Here is a 20,816-nt window from a genome sequence, read left to right on the forward strand (position 1 = left end):
TGGTAAAAGAACCAAATATCAGTGAGTTGGGAAACCTTTCATCAAATATGGCACTGAAGAGACCAACTGAAATGAAATCAACCCAAATCAGTGAAAACATGGCATAAATGTTTTGGTTACAAGATCTGATTATAAGTGGGAATCCTATGTAAATTAAGTGCATTCTGAAGCCTTTTCCCATTATCTATAAATTAGCTTGATGGAGCACGCTGTTATCTAGATGAGTCCAGTTTCAACATCTGAATAGCTCAACATCTTCCAGATCAGTGCAGGAATAGTCTTCACTTGTCCATGTAAAAACAGCTCAGACTATACACAAGGTGCAAGGGAACCCCAATACGTCAGATAGTATTTGAAGCATTTATGTTGTTTCCCAAGACAAAATCTTGAATATTCCTTCTGTAGGTAATTTGTCACAAAGGCAGCAGGTCAGAACTATAAAACACTGCAGCACAGTAACAGGCCCTTCTAGTTTGTGGCCAAATATTATTCTGCCTCGTCTCATTGACCTGTACCCAAACATAGCCCTCCATATCCCTTCCATCAAGGTATCCAATTTTTTTCTTAAATGTCAAAATTGAGCCCACATTTATCACTTCAGTTGACAGCTCATTCACATTCTCACTCTGTTTGAAGAATTTTCCCCAAATGACCTAATGTTCCCTTTAAACGTTTCACCTTTATCCCATGACCTCTCGTTCTTGTCTCACTTGACCTCAATGGAAAAATCCTGCATGCATCTATATCTCTATCAAATCATTAATCTACACTCCAGGGAATGAAGTCCTACCTTTTGTTGAACATGTTTTCTACCAAGTCCCACAGCTACCTTGACTACCTTGATTCCATTCCTTTCACTCTATTCCTCCGTCTCTGTCACTTCTTCCACGAGAGATCATCCAAGATGTCCTCCTCCTTCAAAAAATATGACTTCCCCTCTTACATGATGAACTTGGCCCTCATCTGCACCTCTTTCCTGGCCTCTTCTGCCCCCAGGTGTAACAAATGCAGAATTCATCTTGTCCTCACCACCCCACCATACTCCACATCCTTTTTTCTGCGATCTTTGATGTGATCCCATCACCCGACACATCTTCTCCTCTCTGCTTTGTGCAGAGACCACTCCCTCCATGACTCCCCTCATCTGCTCCTCCCTTCCCACAAATCGGCCCCTCAGCATCTACCCCTGTGAACACAGGAAATGCTACACTTGTGCCCATACTTCCTCCCTCACCACCATTTGGGGTCCCAAATAGTCCTTCCAATGAATCAACATTTTACGTGAATTTGCAGGGGTCATCTACTGCATACTGTGCTCCTGCTGTGTCCTCCTGCACATTGGAGAGACAGGACACAGATTTGGAGACTGTTTCATTGAACACCTTTGCTCTGTTCGTCACGGTAGTGGGGATCTCCCAGTTGATCTCCCAGTTGCAACCCATTTCAATTCCCTGCCCCGTTCCCAAGCTGAAATGTCTGTCCATGGTTTTGTGTACTGCCAGACTGAGAGCACCTGCAAATTGGAGGAGAACACCCTCCAACCAGATGGCATGAACATTGACTTCTCTGGTTTTCATTAGCCCATTTCCCTCCCCGTCCCTCTCTTTTTCCCCACCTCCATCTCTCTCCTCCAGCTCTGAATTCAAAGAGCTGCATCCCTCCCCCACAATTCTCACTTTTTTCCCATTGGTCTGTGCTCCTCCTCTCCCAGCCTTTTCATTCAGGCACCTGTCTGCTTTTTGCTCACACCTTGACAAAGAGCTCAGGCCCGAAATGTTGCTTATATATCTTTACCTCCTATGGATGCTGTGAGACCTGCTGAGTTCCTCCAACATTTTTGTATTTTAACTACAATAGTAGCTAAAGCCTTTCTTGTTTCACTCCACTGTTGTTAAACCTTTGCTCAAGTCCAGGCAATAATATTCTAAATCTTCTAAACACTCTTTCAAATCTTATTTGATATCTTTTCTGTGGTGAGGTGACAAAAAAAACCACACAATATTCAAAAGTTGGCCTCACCAATGTATTGTACATTACCATAACATCCCAACTCCTGTACCTCGATCCCTCTGTTCACCGTGCATGTCCTACTTTGGTTATTCCTCCCAAAGTGCAACACCTCACTTTTATCTACATTAAATTCTATCTGCATTTTGCAGTTCATATTTTACAGCTGGCCCAGATCTCTCTGTAAGATTTGAAAGCCCACTTTGCTGATCAAATTTACCACATTGTCATCTGTTAAATATCTGGATGATAAACAACAATGGACCTAGCACTGATCCCTGAAGGTCACCACTATTTACTAGCCTCCAGTTAGATAGGCAATCATCCACTACCATTTTCTAGCTTCTCTCACAAAGTCAATGTCCTATCCAATTTGCTAGCTCATCCTGAAAACCAATCAACTGAACCTTCTTGACCAATCTCCCTTCCTGTACCTTGTCAAAGACATAACTAAAGTCCATGTAGACAACATCCACTGCTTTTCCTCCTTCAACTTTCCAGCTAACCTCCTCATAATACCCTACAAGATAGAGTCGAAGGTTGTGTTTAACAAAGTCATATTGATTATCCTAAATCAATTCCTGCCATCCAAGTACTCATATATCCAATCTCTTAGAATACCCTCCTTTACCCTCTATAGTTCAAGTTTATTATTATCTGATTGTACAACTATAACCCAACAAAACAGTGTTTGCGATCGTCAGCGTAAAAATATGCTAACACACATACATATTTTTATACACACAGACACATATTGTATCTGAAACAACAGAAACCTGCAGCATTGAGCTGCGTCTCTTGCAACCAAATTTCATGAAGACCACAATGTTTCAATTCCACATGCCAGTCTAAGCTCATCTGCCTTTCCTACAATGTTCCTTGCATTGAAAAAGAAACATTTCAGAACATTATTTCCACCACGCACAATCTTTTGATTCCTGTCTTTGTGTGCAGGCGTAAAATCATCTTTTTCCACAATCTGTGGTTCCCATCACCCGCATATCTAGTTTAAACCCCCAGAGCAGCACTAGCAAACCTTACAAGGATATTTGTTCCCCCTCCAGTTCAGATACAAACCGCCTTGCAGGTCCCACCTTCCCTGGAACAATGATCCAGAAATCTGAAGCCCTTCCTTCCACACCATCTCTTAGCCATGTACTCAGCTTCATAATCCTTCTATTTCTAATTTTGAGTGCATGGGTAGAAATCCTGAGATTACAACCTGGAGGTCTTGACCTTTACCTTTGCACCTAACTATCTGCACTCTCTTTGCAGGACCTCATCACCCTTGTCACCCACGTCACTTGTTCTCACATGGACCATGACAAGTGGCTGCTCACCCTCCCTCTTGAGACTGCTGTGAACTCGATCCGAGGCACCCTGGACCCTCATACCTGAGAGGCAACGTACCATCCGGGAGTCTTGATCTCATGCACAGTACTACTTATCTGTTTTCCAAACTATTGAATCCCCTATCACTACAGATCACTTTTTCTTCTCTCTTCCTTTCTGAGCCTTGTTTCCAATTAGATTCTGGAGGGACTCAGCAGATCAGGCATCATCCATGGAGAGAAATGGATAGTCAACTTTTAAGATTAAGACCCAAAACCTGGACTATCTATTTCTCTTCATGGATGATGCTTACTGATTTCCTCTAACTTTTCATTAATTGCTCGATTGCAGCATCTGCAGTTCCTGTGTTTCACCACCTTGTTATCAGTTGTTTACAATGGAAATTACATGCTAAACTGTTCATTCCACAGTAGCTGGTAACTAAGAGTCAAAATTCCAATAAATTTTCCATTAAAACAAAGTAAACAACCTCCAGTCTGCACGTAGTCCAAAGGACAAATTTGATTGCATTCTGTTCTAGAACTTTCATTGCTAAGTAAACAACAATCACATTTAAAAAATATTATTAACATTTTACCTCCAAGGCACGGTGGGAACCCTAGGCCAAAAACAGCCCCAATATCTCCCTCAATTGGGTTGGCTAGTATTCCTTCTTGAAGGCATATTACCGCCTCATTCACAAATCTCGACACCAAACGCATTTGAATATCTTCATCTGTTGCACTAGAGAGAGGGAAAAGAAAATGAATAAATTTCTTTGCAAAGTAAAAACCCTATTGGTAAATTAGTCTAACATAGGAAATAGTTGGAATACATTGTTAAGAAAGGTATGGGAAGGCATTTCCAAAATTAAACAAAAATTGAGCAGAGCAAATACTATTTTACAAATGGGAATATTTTCGGAGTTTGTTTTGAATGCTAATTTAAAGGACAAATAATTATTGTACACTTTTATTTCTAAAGACAATCAGGTACCATAAAAGTGGTTACTGCACAAGCCAAGAGCTCATAATAGAGGGCAAAATTGGGATGGATGAACAATGGTCTACTAAAAGAGAAGAATGGCCACTGGAAATGGTGTTTGGGCCTGAAGTACTTAGAGTCCGTGTTAAAGTACCATTTGCTGAGAAAACGTCAGAGCCCTGAAAAGTGTTAGAGAACATGGAGATTTTGGGGTACAACCACATAGTTCCATGAAAGTGGTGACACAGGTAGAAAGGGTGATAAAGAAAGCACCTGACATGTGCTTGCCTTTATTAGTCAGGGAACCAAGTACAGGAGCTGGTATGTCATGTGACAAGAGGCTGATGCAACCACACTTAGAAATATTATGTCCAATTTGGTCATACAGTTTAACTATATTAGGAATAATATACCTGTATCATTAAAGGTGCAGAAATAATCCATGAGAATGTTTTTGTGGATTGGAAGGATTAAATTGTAGAAGAGTGCAGATATTCTGGAATGTTTCTCCATAGAGCATAAGAGGCTGAAGGAGGACCTCATAAAATCATGAGCTGCACCGGTAAAATAGTCATTGGGTAGGTTGGTCTAAAAGTAAAGTGCATTAATTTAAAGAGAGAGCAAAAGATTTGAAATGGACTCGAGGGGCACAGATGGATTATGTAATGAGCTGCCAAAGGAAGCGGTAGAGGCAGGTACAATTGTAATGTGTAAAAGACACTTAGAAAGGTACATGGATAGGTGGGGGTCAAAGAGCCTGGTTCTTTGCTGTAAAACTGATTCTATCATGCCTTAGACGAAAGGACCAAGAGCACAGCAACCCAATTTGTGATGATTCAAAAATAGGTAGGGAAACATGTAGGGTGGACAAAAAGGATTTTACAAAAGAGAACTAGTTAATTGAGTGACTACTTTCCATTATAGTTGCTTGGATGTTAAAAGAATCTTGTTGACCGTGACTCGTTCAAACAAATTTGTACTAAAGTTGAGTTTCCCCAAAGTTTATTAAACTATCCATAGAAAAGGCCAGAAGAAGCTTTTACCATCCATTCTGCAGAACAAATGACTCTAAAAACATCTCCCAAGCAAGCAGAGAAAATTAGTTATGATCCTGAAGCAAAGATGTTGCTAGGAGACAGCATAAAAATAGGTTAAAAGCCACAAACAAACAAGTGGTGAGTATGAAGCACATTTTAACCTCTACAATAAGCAAGTGGCCAAAAATTTGGCAGATGTACCACTATACTGAGTTTTGTAGGTAGACATTATTGTTTCAGAACAATATTGTTTCATAGAGAAAATCTATGGAATGTTGCAGCAGAGAGCATTCTCATGAAAATATTGTAAATTAGAAAGGCAATATAATATTAATTAAAAAGGTAAATCTTGTTACACTGTCCAGGGAATTATGTATCTGCATCCCCAGATCTCTGTACAACTACACTCCACTGTGCCCAGAATGAGAGACACCACACAAGAAAGTTTTGATCTTCTATTTAAAGATATACATGCATTGGTTAAACAATTGCACGATCACTATGTTGATTGCTGGGATGAAGTGATCATCTTATTCATAAGTGGCTGAGGAGACTAGGTCTATTCTCATTAGCATTTAAAGAAAGAGAAAGATGAGATCTGATTGAAATATGCAAGTCTGACGAGATATTTTTAAGCTGCAGCACCCGGGTAACCCTCCTGGGACCCAGGTGCGATTAGTGGGGCAAAGGTATCTCCAGCACCTTTTAAGCTGAGGGGGTATAGCCCCAGTAAATCATCAACCCGGCAATTTAATGGGATCCCACCCCCACAATGACGTGGTAAGTGAAGCGTCACTGAAACTAGTCTCCCCCATTCACCCCACCAGCTGTCAGTCTCCTTCCCACATCAATTGTGCTACCCTCCTAATCTGCGGCAGCGGCCCCTCTTCTCTCCCCCCGATCACTGCAGACACTTCAGCTGGGGTTTCCCTGCGTAAGCGCTGACGTCACAGGAGTAACCAGGACTGCCATTTTGCTGTTCAAGCCACTGGTCGACACATCCTGGGTAAGTTTAACTGGGTTTCCTGACTACCTCTGAGGTAGGGCAGGGACCTGGTTGACTTTGGATGACGCTGACCGGGTCGGACTCTTTCAAGCTGCCTTGTGAGTGGGGCGCTAACTGGTCAAATTGCCGGGTCAACCCCATTTTACAAGGCAGTTTGAAAGCACCTACTGAGACTTCTTCACAGGGTAGATGCCTTACAGCAGGAATTTCTCATGTCCATCACTTGGATTCTGTCAGTTTGGAGGTACAAGAATTCCAAGAAAATACAAGGAGCTGCACATACTAGTCTACCAGCCACAATTTGGTCCATGGAAAAATCAAGGTTTATTGAGGCCAAGATCATCAAAACTGTGATCTTATTGAATGTTTAAACATACATGAGGGGATATTTCATCTCCAGCTCTTTGTTTCGATGTTCTCAACACAGTATTGCTGTTGAGGAAAGCACTCTGCTCAAAAGTATATGCTGAATTTCTTTAAATATATTATTTTATATGATCAAAGCAGACAACGCTTCCAACTCAATGTTATCCTTTACCCCTTGTTGTCAAAGCTATCAGAGACTAAACATTTAGAACCATTAAGTGAAACTGTTCTCTATGTTCCATGGTCAAAATGACTGAAATAGAAAAAAAGTTGCTACCTCCAGGTTTACAATCTTTAACTTGTGCTGAACACCCACATGTAAAACAGTCAAAACCTGCATTCAATTGTATTGAAACAAAGTTAATCTACTTTTAAACTTATCCATTGCAAAATGACCAAAAAGCAAATATTATTTACAATGTGAATTAATGTAATTTGTTTTACAGGGGACATAATAAGGGTATAATCAAACAAATATTCAAGGTTTGCCAGGATATATTGGGACAGCTGATTAAGTCAAATTCAGATTTTAATAAGTATCTTTATTCTGGCAGGAGGAACAATTTGGGAGAGAATTCCAGATATTAAGGCTAGGAATGGCCTCCAATACAAAATTAAAGAAATATTTTATAATTTTATGATTGTAAGAGATTTTGCAGCATTTTCAGGGAATACAAGTTACTAATAACAATGCAAACCATTTTTTTTACTTTTTAAAATCTTAATATCCAAATACATGAGTGAGTAGTCCTCTGCATAGGGTCAACATTTCTGAACAATACATTGCCATGCTCAGTGACTTACAAAACAAAAATGCCAAATAAACAGAGTTGTGATTCCTTTACCAAGTTTATGCTGGTGAAGTTATGAAGCTTTCAATTTGAACCATTTCTCTTTCCACAGGTGAATGTTTCCATCATTTTTAGCTTTCAATTTAAGCTTCCATAAGTTCAACAGAGAAATTCCCAAGCTAACATAGTGGGGATTTTCATATGAAATGTGGTTGGAAAATCACCAACAAAGAGCAGCCAACAAATATGAGATATCTGAATTTGTATGGAAACCAAAACATTGTAGTGATTATGCATTATCAGCATAATCTGATGTACAAATATCAGCATAAATACATAAAATAAATGACCGATGCAAAAGTTCCTAGTGTCATTTCAAGGTCATTAAAATACTATTTGATTAGATGCTACAAAATAAAAATCAGTTACTTACACTTCAGGGTTTGCAGGCAGTTTTAAACGATCTAGGATTTCCTTTGCGCCTGGATTCAAATTTTTGGCTTTCACACCTGCCTGGTAAAGGTAACAACCTTTTCCTGTCTTACGACCTGAAATAGCAAAAGTAAAATCAAATTTGAATACTCCGTTTCAATCAAAATCAGGTTTATTGTCGTGAACATGTGTCATGCAATTGGCTGTTTTGCAGAAGCATTAAAGCTGCAAAAATAGCTATTAATTAACATTTCCGTAAATAAATCATTTAATAAATAAATTAGTGCAAAAGAAGAGAAAAAAGTGAGGTCGTGTCATTGGTTCATTGCAGTAATCATTACTGATCTATTCACAAAACCTCATAAGAGAATCAAAGTTACACACAATATCCATGAAACAGATTACAACCACCCTGTATCAAAAAAGAAAAATGACAAGATCCTGGATAATGAGAGCCTCTTCTCGTATCATAGGAGCTATTTCTCAGCAAAGATAGTCATCATTAATAAAATTCACAATAATGTTCAGTGTAATACACAAAAGAGCTTGAGAAACTCAGCAGGCCATGCAGCATCCATAGGAAGTGAAAGATATTAGAATTTATTGTCATGAAAATGTCACAATATTTGCTTTGCGGCAAAATTGCTATAAATTACATTTAAAAATTTAGCAAAAGGATAGCAGAATCGTGTCTGTGGTTCATTGTCCATTTAGAAATCTAATGGTGGAGGGGTAGAAGCTGTTTTTGTAACATTGGGAGTTCGTTTTCAGGCTTCTGTACCTCCTTTTTGATGGTAGCAGTGAGAAGAGGCATGGCCTGGTGGTGAGGGCCCTTGATGTCCCTAATGGAGTAAGGCTGATGTCCATAATGGTGCTGGTTGAGTTCACAACTCTCTAGCCTTTTCCTGCCTGGTGCATTGGTTCCTTTATACCTCAATGCAACCAGTCACAATGCTCTCCACAATACACCTGTAGAAATTTGCAAGAGATTTTGGTGACATACTAACCGATGGAAAAACAGCCTGATCTACATGTTGCTGTTGTCTAGGTGATCCAAGGCAGAGTGGGCCAAGGTCTTTCCTTAGGTATGAGTTAATTTTGGCCATGAACAACCCCTCAAAGCATTTCATTACAGTAGATGGTCATTAAGAAAGTCATTGAAGAAACTCACTCTTCTTCTTGGGCACTAGTTGATTGATGCCCTTTTGAAGTAGGTGGGAATCTCTGACTACAGCAATGAGAGATTGAAAATGTCTGTGAAAATTCTAGCTAATTAGCTGGCACAGATTTTCAGTACCCTGCCAAGCTCGCCATCAGGGCCTGATGCCCTGTGAGGTATCACCCTCTTGAAAGATGTTCTGACATTGGCCTCAGACAGCTATCACAGGGTATCCAGCTTCTGCTTGGATCCTCATTGGTACTGCTGAATTTTCCTTTTCAAAGTGAGCATAAAAGCTGTTCAGCTCATCAGGGAGTGAAGCACCCAGCCATTTATGATGCTAGGGTTCACCTTGTAGGATGAAATGGCCTGCAAACCCTGCCATAGCTGGCGAGTAACTGAATCTGTTTCTTGCTTCACTTGAAAATCCCTCTTTGCTGTTAAGATAGCCTTCGCAGTTTGTACCTGGTCTTCTGTTAGAGATCTGGATCACTGGTCTTGAATGCCATTGACCTAGTACTCAGCAGGTTGCGAATCCTTTGGTTCATCCACGGCTCTTGGTTTGGGTACTCACAGTATGCACGCATGGGCTCACACTCATCCACACAGGTCCTGATAATGCCAAGAACCTTCTTAAGTCTTCATTTATATTTTAGTTTTAAAGTGAGTGCCTTGGTATACTGGTCACATCCTAATGTACACAATTTCTCTTCATTATAAACTTTGATAACTGGTAGGTCATTTAAGAATTTACTCTGTGCAAAAGAAGAAAGTCACAGGAAATGGAAGTCAGCAAGAGAGAGAGGATGGGGAATGAGGTAAGAGTTTTTCAGAGCTAGTAGAAGTCAGAGCACCAAGAAATTAGTAGTCAGTGCAAAGATGAATGGAAACTTGGGACTTTGCTTCCATTACAAGAACCAAGGTTTTCAAACAGAAGGCAAAGAAATTTCTGATATTTTAAATCATGAGCTGTGAAATAATTGTGAAAGGATTAAGCAATATTGTAAAACATTAGATTGAAAGAAAGTGCAAACATTTTTCACAGACAGCTTTCAGTAAGCCACTGAAGCCATTGTATGAATCACTGGAATCCATTTTGAGTGTCAGAGGACAAGTGTGATTTGGGTCCATATTTTGGATTTAGATAAATTCGAGCTGATTTTACTTACCCAAAAATCCCTTCTCAACCATAAGTTTTAATACTTCAACATTTCCACCTGTCATTCGAGAACCAAAGACTTTTTCCAAATCCTCTGCAACATGTGTGGCTACATCAATTCCAACTTCATCAATCAGTGTAGCAATGCCTACTGGAAACCCGAAGGCAGTTGTAAGCAAATCCAGTTTCTTTGGATCACCAGTTTCCTAGAAATGTATATACTTGATAATTAGATATACATTCAAGAGAATGTCCTTTACCTAATATCTTTGATCCATTCAATTATAAAATGTATTGCTAAAATTACTTTAGAAGGTTAGGCCCAACTACTTCAGATTAAATGCACACAATCAACAGATAAAATATCATCAAGTTAAATATAATGGAGAAATAATACACTCCTCAAGAGATATTCTTAATACCAATTGTGAAAAAATACAAGATTTCATATTTTTTACAATATTAAAATTGTAGTGCCCTAATGATCTACAGTCCACAAACATGCCCTTTGGCCTACTTATCCATGCCTACCAAACTACTTCTATTTTCCTGCGCTAATCCCATATCCCTTAAAACATTTTCCTGTCTAAATATTTTTCAAATATTGCATTTCTCCACATCTATACTTTCACTGTCAATTTGTTCCATATTCAGTACATTTCTGATTATCCGAAAACCAGTTAACTGAAAAGCTCAGTTATCCAAACGTTTTTTTTGGCAGCAACAAAGATATCACAAGTTGAAAAAAAAATGTTCACCTGACATGCTCATCTGTGGTGATGCATGGTTAGCGCCAGTTTGGTAACAACAGAGCTCAGAACCAGCCGGGAAAATAGATGCTGAATGGCTGGATGCCAGCTCAGAGAAGCAGGCTGGAATCTTGAGCCATGTGAGCAACGGCAGATCAGGCAGTGCATGGGGAGAATGTCCTAGTTTCAGGTAACTCCCTTCCCTCTCTCTTTCCACTTCTTCACCCTCCTCCCTATACTTGGTTCTCTGCTGTCCCAGTGTCAACAAGGAGAGTGGCTTCCTGGGCAGGAGTGGGGACCTCTGTCTCCTGGGCAGAACCGGGGACCTCAGGCTCCCAGGCAGAATCGGCGACAGTGGTGGGGTGATGTTGGTGATGGCAGTGGGGAGGTGTTGGGGATTGACGACACCGATACAACTGAAGTGGTAGATGCATGCTCAATTTTAACATTTAAGAAGAGTTTGGACATGTATATGGATGGGAGAAGTATGAAGGGCTATGGACTGAGTGCAGGTCAGTAGGACGAGGCATAAAAAAAAGGGTTTGGCACAGACTAGAGGGGCTGAAGCGACCTGTTTCTGTGCTGTAACTGTTCTATGGTTCTATGAATCTCTCTTCCCCCTCAACTTCAACCCATGTTTTCCGGTGGTGGACTCCACTTCTCAGGACAAAAGACTCTGTTTATTGATTCTGTTTATTCACTCTCATGATTTTGTATATATCTGTGAGATCACCCCTCATCCTCTCCCTACAGCTTAGAATCACGACACCTTTGGAGTATTGTGTTCAGTTCTGGTCTCCAAATTATAGGAAGAATATAGATAAGGTGGAGAGGGTGCAGAGAAGATTTACCAGGATATTGCCTGGCTTAAAATACCTAGAGTACAGAGAAAGATTGAAGAGGTCAGGACTTTATTCATTGGAAGGTAGATGGTTGAGAGAGGATTTGATAGAGGTGTTTAAAATTATGAAGGGGATAGACCAGATGCCAGTAGACACTTCCTCCTGAGAACAGGGGAGGTTGAAACAAGGGGACACAAGTTGAGGGTAAGGGGGCAAAATTTTAGGAGAAACATTAGAGGATGCTTCTTCACACAGAGAGTGGTGGCTGAATGGAATAATCTTCCGGAGGAAATAGTTGAGGCAGAGTCAATTCTTTAATTTAAGAGGAGGCTGGATATATACATAGATAGGAGGGGGTTGGAGAGTTATGGGCGGAGAATAGGTGGGGGGGATCTAGCGGAGTTGTGTGAGTGAACCGGCGTGGACTTGAAGGGCCGAGATGGCCTGTTTTTTAAAAATATTTTTTTATTTTTCACTCTGTGAACCATATCAACCAAAATATGTACAAATATTTCTCATTAAATATACAGTGCCATTTTTTCCCTTTTTCCCCCCTTTCCCTCCCTCCCCTCTTCCCACCCCCTCCAAAACCCATAAATATTCAACATATACAATAAAACCATATCTTCACACAAAGGAAAATAAACAAGAAAAATGCGTCATCTATTTGTTACACACTGAATCAAGTCATTTTGTCTTCTTATCATTTTAGGGGATGGAGGTCCGAGGCAAGCTCTCTCGGTTAAGTTCCATTTATGGTTCCCAAATTTGTTCAAAACATTGTGACTTTATTTTTAAAATTATATGTTATTTTTTCCAATTAAAATACATTTATTCATTTCCATGTACCATTGCTGTACTCTCAGGCTCTCTTCCATTTTCCAGGTTGACATTATACATTTTTTTGCTACAGCTAAGGCTATCATAATGAATCTTTTTTGCATTTTATCCAATTTGAGGCCTAATTCTTTACTTCTTATGTTACTTAAAAGAAAGATCTCTGGATTTTTTGTGATTTTATTTAATATCTGATTTAGTTCTTCCCAAAACGTATTCACTTTCATACATGCCCAAATTGCATGTATTGTTGTTCCCATTTCCTTCTTACAGCGAAAACATCTATCTGATAATGTTGGATCCCATTCTTTTAATTTTTGAGGAGTGATATATAACCTGTGTAACCAATTATACTGTATCATGCGTAACCTTGTGTTTATTGTATTCTTCATAGTTCCAGAACACAACTTTTCCCATACTTCATTTTTTATCTTTATGTTTAAATCCTTTTCCCACTTTTGTTTAGGTTTATAGCTTATTTCATCATTTTCCTTATCTTGCAGCTTAATGTACATGTTCGTTATAAATCTTTTAATTATCATTGTGTCTGTAATCACGTATTCAAAGCTGCTTCCTTCTGGTAATCTCAATCTGTTTCCCAATTTATCCTTTAAATAAGCTTTCAGTTGATGATATGCCAACATTGTACCATGAGTTATTCCATATTTGTACTTCAACTGTTCAAATGTAAATAAATTATTTCCCAAAAAACAATTTTCTATTCTTTTGATTCCTTTTCTCTCCTATTCTCTAAAGGAAAGGTTATCTATTGTGAAAGGGATTAGTGGATTTTGCTTCAATAATAATTTTGGTATTTGGTAATTCGTTTTCTTTCCTTTCTAAGTGGCTCTTCTTCCTATATTTTAAGTAAATATTGGTGAGCTTTTATATTGTACCAACTTTTCATCCCATTTATAAAGAATATGTTCTGGTACCTTCTCCCCTATTTTATCTAGTTCAATCTTAGACCAGTCTGGTTTTTCCCTTGTCTGGTAAAAATCTGATAAATACATGAATAATTTCTAAAGTTTGGTAACTGCAAACCACCTTGGTTATACCTCTCTGTTAATTTATCTAACACTACCCTCGTTTTCCTCCCTTTCCACAAGAATTTCCTTATTATTCTCTTTAGTTCATTAAAGAATTTTTCTGTTAAGGGAATTGGTAACATTTGAAATAAGTACTGTATCCTTGGGAACACATTCATTTTAATGCAGTTTACCCTCCCTATCAACGTTAGCGGTAATTCTTTCCAATGTTCTAAGTCTTCCTGCAATCTCTTTATTAGTGGCTGATAATTTAGTTTGTACAAGTGGCTTAAGTTATTATCTAACCTGATCCCTAGGTATCGGATTGCTTGTGCTTTCCATTTAAATGGTGATTTTTAAAAAAAAATCTGTATAATCTGCATTACTCATTGGCATCACTTCACTTTTCTTTGCGTTGATCTTTTATTGATATCTCTGGTTCTGTTAGGTATACTATAATGTCATCTGCAAATAAGCTGATTTTATACTCCTTCTCCTTTATTTTTATCCCTTTTTATTTTATTTTCTATTCTTATTAGTTCTGCCAAAGGTTCTGTTGCTAAGGTGAACAATGAGTGGACATCCCTATCTAGTTGACCTACTTAATTTAAATTGGTTCGATACATATCCATTTACTGCTACCTTCGCCAACAGTCCATTATTCAATGCTTTAATTCAATTTATATATTTTTCTGGTAGATTGAACTTCTGCAATACTTTAAATAAATAGTTCCACTCTACTCTGTCAAAGGCTTTTTCTGCGTCTAAAGCAACAGCCACTGTTGGCACCTTATTTCCTTGAACTTCATGAAACAGATTAATAAGTTTACAGACATTATCTGCTGTTTCTCTTTTCTTAATAAATCCAGTTTGATCTTGCTTTACTATTTTAATTGACAATCGGCCAATCTGTTTGCTAATAATTTCACTATTATCTTATAATCTGAATTAAGTAGAGATATTGGTCTATATGATGCTGATGTTATTGGATACTTTCCCATCTTTGGTATTACTGTAATTATTGCTGTCTTACATGAATCTGGCAAGTTTTGTGTTTCTTCTATCTGGTTCATTACTTCCTGGAGAGAAGGAATTAATAACTCTTTAAATGTTTTATAAAATTCGATTGGAAATCCATCCTCTCCTGGTATTTTATTATTTGGCAGCTTTTTAAATATATCCTGTACTTCCTCCACTTCAAATGATTTTATTAGTTTGTTTTGTTCCTCTTCTTGCAATTTCGGCAGTTCAATTTTAGCTAAAAACTCCTCTATTTTATCATCTTTCCCCTTGTTCTCGATTTGGTATAATTGTTCATAAAATTCCTTAAAGTTTTCATTAATCTCTCTAATTTATGTAATTTGTTTGTCCTTTTTCCTTGATGCAAATACAGTTCTTTTAGCTTGTTCTATTTTAAGTTGCCAGGCTAATATTTTATGTGTTTTTTCTCCCAGTTGGTAATACTTTTGCTTTGTTTTCATTATGTTCTTCTCCACCTTATACATTTGTAATGTTTCGTATTTTATTTTTTTGTCCCCAATTCTCTCTTTTTCGTTATATCATCCCTTTTTACTAGTTCTTTTTCTGTACTTACTATCTCCCTTTCCAACTGCTCCATTTCCCGATTGTAATCCTTTTTCATCTTAGTTACATAACTTATTATCTGTTCTCTAATGAAGGCTTCCATTGCGTCCCATAATATAAATTTGTCTTTCACTGATCCTGTGTTTATTTCAAAATATGTTTTAATTTGGTGTTCTAAATTCCTGCCTTTTAAGTAGCATGGAATTTAATCTCCATCTATATGTTCTTGGTGGGATGTCCTCCAGTTCTATTGGTAATAACAGGGGTGAGTGATCTGATAGTAGTCTAGCTTTATACTCAGATTTCCTAAATCTCCCTTGAATATGGGCCGACAACAAAAACATATCAATCCTTGAGTATGTTTTATGCCTACTTGAATAATATGAATATTCCTTCCTTCTTGGGTGTTGTCTTCTCTATATATCCATAAGTTTCATTTCCTGCATTGATTTAACCATAAATTAGGCTACTTTATTCTTTTTGCTTGTCTTTTGTCCAGTTTTATCCAACATTGGATCCAAATTAAGGTTAAAATCCCCTCCTAACAATATATTTCCTTGTGCATCTGCAATCTTCAAAAAAATATCCTGCATAAACTTTTGATCCTCCTCGTTAGGTGCATACATATTGAGCAAATTCCAAAATTCTGAGTATATCTGACACTTTATCATTACATACCTCCCTGCTGGATCTATTATTTCCTCCTCTAATTTGATTCGTACATTTTTGTTAACTAATATGGCTACACCTCTAGCTTTTGAATTATAGGATGCTGCCACTACGTGTCCGACCTAGTCTCTTTTTAATTTGTTATGTTCCTCTTCAGTTAGATGCATTTCCTGCACAAATGGTATATCTATTTTTTCTTTCTTCAGTAAATTTAGTAGCTTCTTCCTTTTAATTTGGTTATGTATTCCATTAATGTTTATAGACATATAGTTCAACATGGCCATCTTGTATCTTGCTTACACCTCTTTTCCACTTCCTCGCCACCTCCATCCCCCTTTTTCCCATTTTCATCTCTTAGTTTTTCCTTTTTAAATTCAATGTATGACAACACATTTAAAACATAAAATACTCCAACAATTCCCACACCCAATAATACCGTATACCGTAACCCCAAATGCTCCCCCCCTCTCTGAGTTGCCCCTTATCCTTTGCAGGGCAACCACAACTCCCCTTTCCATTTGGATTACAATCTTGCTCGCAAGCGTCAACTGATTTTGCAGTGATGGTTATTCCCTCTCTCCCTAGCCCACCCCTCCCCCCCCACAGAAAACACTTTTTTTTTTACACATATTTCAGCCAGGGCACCTGCAATTTTCACTCAAGCTTCCAACAGTGTTAACTAATGTATCTGATCAAGTCCTTCAGCAGCTCCTTAACTGTAACTGACTTTTCAAGACACTAGCATTGACTGCCCCAAGTTCCACAGTCCTAATGTCGCTCTGTACAGTAAAAACAGTTACATTTGTTCAGGTCCTAACCCATCTTTTGTGGCTTCATGCAGAGTTAACCACATTGATTCTTGAGAAATCTCATATTTTTCTCTGGTTACCCTTATAAAATCCCTAATGTTATCTGACAGAGCAAACTCGTGTTCCCTTTATGCCCTCCTGATTTCCATTCCTTTTCCTCCTTAGTTCCCAAAACTCTTCCAGGTATACACTTGATCCCAGCTGTTCATACTTGCCTCCTTGCTCCAGATCAGAGCCTGAATTTCCCCATCATTCAGGCTTCCTTATGTTTGCATGCCTTATCCTTCATTCCAACAAGAATGTCCTGGATGTTTGTCAACAGATTTTTAAAACTATCCCATTTTCCTGACCTTTCTCTTCCTTCACACAACCTGTTCCAATCAACTAGAGTTTCCATCTTATACCATTAAGTTGGACGTGTCCCAATTTTGAATTTTAATTTAGGATTGGTCAGGTCAAGATTGAACCTAGGTCACTGGAACCATGTGGCAGCTACCCCACTGTTCTGTCCTGCGTTTGGTTTGCTGGTTATTAGCCACAGAACACCAACTAATCACTGAACTTTAATCATAAGAGAACACAGGAAAGTAATCATGATTAAACAAACAACAAATTGATGATTCCGACTGCAATGAGGACAGAAGTCTAAATTGGCTCGTATTTTTTCCAATATTAACCCTATTTGTGACAGATACAAATCGGAAATTGCTACATTGACACTTGTGTTTTGGTCTTGTTCATCCTTAGAAAACTATTGGAAAGAAATTTTTAATCTTTTCAACTATACTCCAGGTGAAGCTATGACTCAATCCAATAATTGCTCTTTTTGTTGGTTATTGACTCAGACATAGGGAATTTTTCTGTACCTGTTCAACGGGTTGTGTCCTTCTCTACATTGTTGGCTAGAAGAGCCAACCTATTCAAATGGAAAGACTCTATAACAGTGGCTCTCAACTTTTTTCTTTCCACTCACATACCACTTTAAGTAATCCCAATGCCATAGCTGCTCTGTGATTAGTAAGAGATTGCTTAAGGTGGTATGTGAGTGGGAAGGGAAGATTGAGAATCACCCAATTGTTACTGAAATATTTTGCTTGAGAAAAATAGCCATTGGTCCATATCCTTCGAGTTATGAAACTGTGCATATGTCAATTAGGTACAATTAAAACAGTGGTTTCCAAACCTTTTTCTTTCCACGCACATGCTACCTTAGACAATCCCATACTAATCACAGACCACCTTTGGCATAGAAAATATTTAAAAATGGTATGTGCGTGGAAAGAAAAAGGTTGAGAACCACTGCTTTATAAGCTTAGAAAAAAATTAGATATCATGTATTTGATTCATCGGTGAAATTTGGAGATACAAGGCATGTCTTATTTTCATATGATGTTAATGTTTCTAATCTAATATGATTAGATATATTTAGTCTTCCAGATGAGATACAGTCTTACCTTTGTTTTTTGATTTACACAGGAACCAAAAACTACAAAATATATGTAATCCTCAGGTTCATCTGCTCAGCTGTGTTTTGTTAGTTTTTTTCTAAAATTTTCACTCATTGCAGTGGAGGAGGGACCACGTTTGTACTGTTTGAAGTTTTATCTTATTATTACACACATATATGATGCTGTATTTTCAGTTTCATTCCCTTTTCTTCATTGTATTATAGTTCTTATAAAAGCCAATAAAAAAAATTTAAAAAACGAAAGAACAGAAGCTAACAGAAACCAGAGAGAAAAGATACATCATGCTGTCATGGGATCTTATGAAGGGCACCCAATATTAATAAAATATCAATAAGCAGTTTGTGCGACTGTCATTTCATTGCAAGTCAGCTTGTTTCCACAATTAATACTTTGGCATGTTACCCAAAATAAGTTTTATTGTGATGAACTTATTCTGCTGCTCCACAATTGAATGTAACTGAGTTTTTTTATGCACATGATTTGAAAATTAAAATAGAATCACTTCCATTCATTATCCATAATTCAGAAACTTGGCCATAACATAATTTGTACAATAATAAACTACCTTAAATTAAAATTCTATGAAGCCCTTTATAGGAAACAACAGTTTTAAGTGAAGCTAACACAATCTAAACAAACCTGCAAGACTCTGAGCGCTTCTGCCAACGTTGGTACAAGGCATCTTGTTGTATAAAATCCAGGGCCATCCTAAAGAAAACAAAGAAAATTTTTAGAGCACTCTGTTTATATCCTGGTCGCCTAATTATAGGAAGGATATAAACAGAGTGGAGAGAGTGCAGAGAAGGTTTACCAGAATGTTACCTGGGTTTAAGCATCTAGAGTATAGGGAGAGATTGGACAGATTAGGTCTTTATTCTTTGGAGCGTAGAAGGTTGAGAGGGTATTTGATAGAAGTATTTAAGATTATGAAAGGGATAGACAGAGTGGATGTGGATAGACTATTTCCGTTAAGAGGAGGAAAGATTAAAACAAGAGGACATGAGTTAAGAATTAAGGGGCAGAGGTTTAGAGGTAACAGGAGGGGGAACTTCTTTACTCAGAGAGTGGTAGCCGTGTGGAATGAGCTTCCGGGAGAAATGGTGGCGGCGGAGTCAATTGTATTATTTAAGAAAAGGTTGGACAGGTATATGGATGAGAAGAAGATGGAGGGTTATGGGCATTGTGCAGGGAGGTGGGACTAGAAAGGGGTGTTTGGTTCGGTGCAGACTAGAAGGGCCTAATGGCCTGTTTCCGTGCTGTAATTGTTATGTTATGGAAGTCTGCAAACGCTGTGAGTGCAGTAAAAACACAAGAATGCTGGAGTGATTTTGCAGGTGTCTCAGCACCCAATATTTCGGGCCTGAGCCCTTCTTCGGCTATATATGTTTATCTCTTATGGACACTGTGAGTCCTGTTGAGTTCCTCTAGCATTCTTGTTTTTACTAATCCATTTTTAAATCATGGAGGAACATAGGATATAAAAAAACTATTGACCCAACAAAAATGTACACTTGAAATATATTAATAATCCATATATTTATTAAAACTGAATTTAAATTTGCTGGTCAACTTTTAAATAATCAACTGCATGACGATAAAAGGATTGAATAACTGTTATGTCCCAGTTGACCAAAAGAAAATAAAGAACAAGTTGTTGTTGAATTTGTTGGTCCTCAACAATAAAATTTTGATTGAAATTCATTTGCCAGAATTATTGAGGCCAAAGTGAGCTTTGAAATACTGCCCTATTTTTTCATTTTTATCTTATCAACATGTAAACTGTGCATTAAGAACCTGAAACCTATTCAGTTGAACAAGAACGTCTGCAGATGCTTAGGTTGAGTGCAATACACAAATGTGCTGGAGAAACTCAGAAGGTTATGCAGCACCCATGCAAAGTAAAAGGTGATCAAGGTTTTGGGCCTGGACCCTTATCTGATGAAGGCTCTAGCTCCAAATGTTAGTTATCCTTCACTTTCTATGAATGCTGTGTAACCAGTTGAGTTTTGCCAGCATTTTTGCATGAAACCTGTTCAGCATGTAGTTTGGCTTAAGGAAAAATAAATAGTTCCAGTGACCCAGGTTCATATTTGGTGCTGTCTGTAAGGAGTTTGTATGTTCTCCTCGTGTCTGCATGGGTTTTCTCTGGGTGCTAGTTTCCTCCCACTCTTCAAAACATACATGGATTGTAGGTCAATTGGGTATAATTGGGCAGCATGGCTCATGGGTTGGGAGGATTCCATTTCCTTTGGAGCTATGAAACCATGGCTTATGTCTAAATTTATAAATTTAAATAGAATTATTTTTTAATTTCACAGATTGGAGGGAGTTTGTATGTTTTCTCCATGACTCTTGGTTTCCTACCACATTCCAAAAGATGCATGGCTTTGTAGGTTAAGCCATGTGGGTGTTCCCATAAACAATAAGTATACAATTTTGGATATTGTTGGTGGGGATGACCTACCAGGGATAAGTTGTAGTGGTCACGTCTCTGACACCGAGACTGGACCCTCAGCTCAGAAAGGAAGGAGGGAAAAGAACAGTAGTGACAAGGGA

General features: G+C 38.1%; 1 protein-coding gene across 1 annotated transcript in view; it reads right to left on the bottom strand.

Moving 5' to 3' along the window:
• The window catches only part of LOC138736675 (trifunctional enzyme subunit alpha, mitochondrial-like), an 85,158-nt gene that overhangs the window by 2,239 nt on the left and 62,103 nt on the right, over positions 1-20,816 (bottom strand). Inside the window, exons 17-20 of the mRNA XM_069886563.1 lie at positions 18,900-18,968; positions 10,284-10,479; positions 7,957-8,071; positions 3,938-4,083 (exon numbers count right to left, since the gene is read on the bottom strand). Of these exons, the coding sequence (XP_069742664.1) occupies positions 3,938-4,083; positions 7,957-8,071; positions 10,284-10,479; positions 18,900-18,968 (526 nt within the window). The remainder of the gene's footprint in view (positions 1-3,937; positions 4,084-7,956; positions 8,072-10,283; positions 10,480-18,899; positions 18,969-20,816) is intronic.

This window comes from Narcine bancroftii, chromosome 6, assembly GCF_036971445.1.
Source record: "Narcine bancroftii isolate sNarBan1 chromosome 6, sNarBan1.hap1, whole genome shotgun sequence".
Classification (NCBI taxonomy): domain Eukaryota; kingdom Metazoa; phylum Chordata; class Chondrichthyes; order Torpediniformes; family Narcinidae; genus Narcine; species Narcine bancroftii.